This window comes from Cibotium barometz, chromosome 24 (genome assembly GCF_041138505.1).
Source record: "Cibotium barometz isolate CiBa-2024 chromosome 24, ASM4113850v1, whole genome shotgun sequence".
Classification (NCBI taxonomy): domain Eukaryota; kingdom Viridiplantae; phylum Streptophyta; class Polypodiopsida; order Cyatheales; family Cibotiaceae; genus Cibotium; species Cibotium barometz.
The window spans coordinates 49,037,703-49,042,148 of NC_141069.1; the positions used below are offsets into that span (position 1 = coordinate 49,037,703).

General features: G+C 37.3%; 1 protein-coding gene across 1 annotated transcript; it reads right to left on the reverse strand.

Annotated features, from left to right (window-relative positions):
* Positions 1-1,994: 1,994 nt before the first annotated feature.
* On the reverse strand, positions 1,995-3,968 carry LOC147625397 (bidirectional sugar transporter SWEET16-like). Its single transcript, XM_086819011.1, has 6 exons — positions 3,860-3,968; positions 3,683-3,719; positions 3,085-3,298; positions 2,548-2,706; positions 2,305-2,424; positions 1,995-2,222 (listed from the first exon to the last, which is right to left on the reverse strand). The coding sequence occupies exons 1-6, from the start codon at positions 3,891-3,893 to the stop codon at positions 2,043-2,045; spliced, it is 744 nt and encodes a 247-aa protein (XP_086675137.1). The 5' UTR covers positions 3,894-3,968; the 3' UTR covers positions 1,995-2,042.
* Positions 3,969-4,446: the final 478 nt, after the last annotated feature.

Here is a 4,446-nt window from a genome sequence, read left to right on the forward strand (position 1 = left end):
TTTGCATCCCTCCATTAAGATTCTAAAGCATAAGCCTAATGGTGAGTGTTCTTGAGCTCTCTCTACATTTGATTATATGGTTATATATGTTTCTAGTGAGATTGTCGAATTCCGTGCTCATGTTTGTATTATTATATATGTGTTTTGTGTAGCTTTGTATGCTTTTAATATTGAAGAATGGCAACCAGTTGAATGTCTGAGTGGAAAAATAATTGGTTTCACAGAGATTGGCAAATTGTTTGTACAAGACTAAGAATGTCAATTCCTTGGCAGCTCAAAAAATTTACTTTTATGACTACATGTATATTATGCCATCTACAACTTGTAGATATGTCATGTTAAAACACATCTCTCTACCTCCCTTGTCATCTATGCAATGGCCCTAGCACCTAGCATGAACTTAAGTGAATCATGCTAAGTTAAGTTGGTGAATGATGTATAGGCTTCAATAATGAAACCAACAATTGGTTCAAAGGATGTTCATTTGAGTTGGTTCATGCCATTTAATTTCTTTGCATACTTATTTGCAACCTGTGAATGTTTGAAGAAAACCAAAATCAAGTATGCTTGCAAGGGTCCAAGTAAAACATGGTTGATTCACTTAGGAAATGATTGGGATACAAAGAGAACCAATCATGAGGACACAATAGAATGTCGAGTAACCGTACGTGATGTTTCTTTTAGGTAGAATCTTATTCAAATTGTTTGTCTAAATAATATAATTCATTGTGCCCACTTTATTTCTCTTGTTACTAGACACTTTATATCTCGACAAACATTGTGTATGTGATTGAAATACATGAGATGGAGGCTTCTCAAAGGTGATTGGCTAAGTTTGGATCAAGATACCCAAGATCAAGAGAATTATGCAATGGTAGATATTGAGGTCCTTTTCGCAAGGACATTGACACTATCACAATTAGTGTGGAGGGTAACTGGGCTTTGTTATTTCTTAGACAGGAGATTCCACTCATGTTAACTAATACACTAGTTAATTTCTACTTTATATTAGATATAACTAATACACTAGTTAATTTCTACTTTATATTAGATATTAGAAAAGTCAGAAGTAGAACTATTAAGAACACTCTGATGTGTGCACAATGTACTATTCCTCATGTGTTTGAGATCGTGGAGTCGTCGGTAAAATTACCTTTGGCTATTTTGGAATGAAATAAAAGTTGTGTTATATTTCTTGCATTATTTCTCTTTGGCTATTGTTACCATGTTTCTTAAATTGTTATTTTTTACTTAAAGATATTAATGTTAAAAGTTTACGTTAATAAAATATTAATAATAATGAATTAAATTTATTTTACATTAATATTAATAATGAATTAAAGGTGGTAGAAAGGTTAGAAGCAAAGACGAGACTTCAACACTTTACATGCAATGTGTTTACAATCTTAAGGTGGTAGAAAGGTTAGTACAATCTTAAGGTGGTAGGAAGGTTAGAAGCAAACACGAGACTTCAACACTTTACATGCAATGTGTTTACAATCTTTGTAAAATATATAACTATGATAAATTTAAACTACTTTTTCAGTTTATGAAGATGCAAATAGAATGGATGAAGATAGAAGTAAAATTTATTGAGTACACATTTAGAAATATTAATGAATATGTTCTTGAAAAACTAAATCTTGTAGAGGAGAGAAAAAGATGACACCCAAGATAGACGATTGAGGTTCGATGCCTGTGACCTACACGACGAGGTGTGAGCACACGACGGGGGTGGCTCACACCCATGACGGGGGTTGCTTGTGTGAGCCGATAGATTATTCCACCTTCCCAACACAAGATGGAGCTTTGGTATGCATTATAATAGGCGTATGATTTGCATGGATGAAGTCGTCACAAATCTACGTGACAGAATCAATAAGTTCCAGAGCTTTAATGAAAATGATAATGTTTTGTTGATTTCCAAAACCTTCGAAGACCCCCCCCCACACACACACACACAGGCACGTGCGGCGCGCACACCCACGACCGCCCAAAAATCAAAGGATCTTGCTTTTGATGAGGCGGTGCATGATTGCTCTTTACACGGCCATTCCTTGCAATTCGGAAGAAGTGGAGTCCGTTTCACCACCTGCATCGCCGCCGCCGCCGCCGCCACTATCTCTTCCTGGGGAGCTACTAGTAGAGCCAACTTCTAATTTGTAGTATGCGTACAGGATTAGTTGCGTCCCGCCCAACACAACGTTCACGCAGTTGGGTACCTGCCATCCCAAAACAATTAGCACTAAAACGTCCCTCCTGATTGCGGGTGCATTAATCTGTGCTAATCAGAGCTTTGCTTACCGCTAATATCACATCTCTAGTGAGCCACGCAAATAACGACCAATTTGCCGCGCTGAGAAACATGAAGAGAGGAAGATAAAACGGCATAAACTCCACGCTGCGCGTCTTAATCACCCGTTTCTACAACAACAAAACAATTCGGGATGCAAGTAAGACGCCCTAACAGATAATTAGGGTTGCGATTATGCGTCTTCATCTCAAGCTACTTACAATTAAATTAACATACTAATTACTGAAGCTTACCAGAATCAACAAGGGAGATGCACTAAAACAGATGGAGTTCACTGCACATATTATTCCCACTGCATTAGCACGCACATGACCAGACAATAGAGTCGTGGTTAGCGTTACCATGATCACGTAGAAGGACACGGCTATCGATAGCAACACCATCTGAAGCACCTGCAATTAATATATGTGACAACCATCATCAAATCACCCCCCATTAATCCCCTCTAAATCCAGAACTTATTAATCATAATTACCATCAACAATTACCGCACCATCAATCCGGAAATAATCAAACACCCCATTAATTAATCCCTTTAGTCAAACAATCTTTATCACGAATATTGCAATTACGGAAATAATAAAACGATCTTCATTTAATTACTCTCCATCACGTATCCTTATTACATTTCATTTCGTCTCGAATAGCATGCGGGATAGAAGCTTGCATCGACGAGTCCTCTGAATGAGGTGATTTTTTTACATGATTAGGCACGGAATTAGGTTGGAAAGTGGTTTTTAAACATGATTAGGTTAAAAAGAGAAGCTTACTCTTTGATGCTTTGAAGCAAACCTCAAGTAAATTGAGTTGAATGCGAATTGAAGAGCAAATCCGACGCTTGTGAGAGAGACTAATGGCCTTGCATGGGGGCCTCTTAGGAGGCCAAAGTAGGTCCACTGCATGGTGCTCAGAAACCCAAATGCATAAGGCACCCCAGAGAATGCTTCTGTTGATCTCTCTCTCAAAATCCTCCAAAAAATTGGCCTGTAGAAGCATATCTCACACGTCAAATAAACTTAAGTTATATGTATCAAAATCAAAGAAGGTATAATTAATGAACTGTAATAACAATAATACCAATGCAAACCACCTAACTATAATCCAATAATTATATTCTTACACTGGGCATAACCTTAATGCTATTATTAATATAAGCGTCTTACACGAAATTCTAAATATTGATTTTAATTCAGCTCCTAAACAATGATATCATAATTAGCTCAAAGAAGTTACTGGACGTTGATATCACATGCGTGCAAGCTAGCTAAATATAATTCTGCATTATGATCATAGGCATAATCATTGATAGCTATTAGATTTAAACAAGCTACGAGACATTAATCCTCATATATAGAAAGCTGAACTTACACTGGTGAAGCATATAGAAGCACTCCAGTTACATTTCCTGTGAAAAGTTCCACGTAGAGATTGGAAAAAAGGCTAGTACAGTAAATTAATGGGGTATTTGCATAACTAGCCGGTAAAAATGGTGTTAAGAAAATCTAGTACGATTAAAAGGGGTTTTGCATAACAAATCAGGCTTACCGGCAAGGCCAATTACCAGGGTGAAAACCGTCATTGCCCTTCTCTTTCATCCAGTTCAATTTGAGGATGAAGACGATAAAATAATAGTCACACGTAGCTAGTTTAAAAGGATAATTAGGGCAGCCAAACACATACTTAGGAATAAGCATAAGTTTAATTAGAGGATAGAGATAACACCCATCAATCATTAAGGAGGTAATTATCATATGCGTGGCGTGGGAAAAGGTTATACCTTGATAGACAAGCACTCTGTAATAGGTAATTATGATATCTGTAAGCCATGGCGTAAGAACAGGTGACATCCCAAGTGGCGTTAGAAAAGGTGCCCAAGTAATCAACAAGTATTTACACCAGAATCAAATATAATTGCAAATATCTATATATTATTCACAAGAACCGTCATAAGGTCTTCGGTTAGTGCAAGGTTGCACCAGCCCTAGCCCTAAGTGGAGAGAGAACCTTTAATAGAGTACAAGCACGTGACCCATACTTTGATCTCGGGCATTAAGTTTTTGTGTGTACTCATATGTGCATACATATGTATGTGTGTACGCAAGTGTGCGACTGCATGCATACGTGTGTGCAAG

Coding starts and splice junctions, on each gene's coding strand:
- LOC147625397 (XM_086819011.1), bottom strand. CDS start 3,893: ATGACGGTTTTCACCCTGGTAATTGGCCTTGCCG. Junction 3,299..3,682: donor CTTCTATATGCTTCACCAGT/GTAAGTTCAGCT, acceptor ATGCTTCTACAG/GCCAATTTTTTGGAGGATTT. Junction 2,223..2,304: donor CTAGAGATGTGATATTAGCG/GTAAGCAAAGCT, acceptor TTGGGATGGCAG/GTACCCAACTGCGTGAACGT.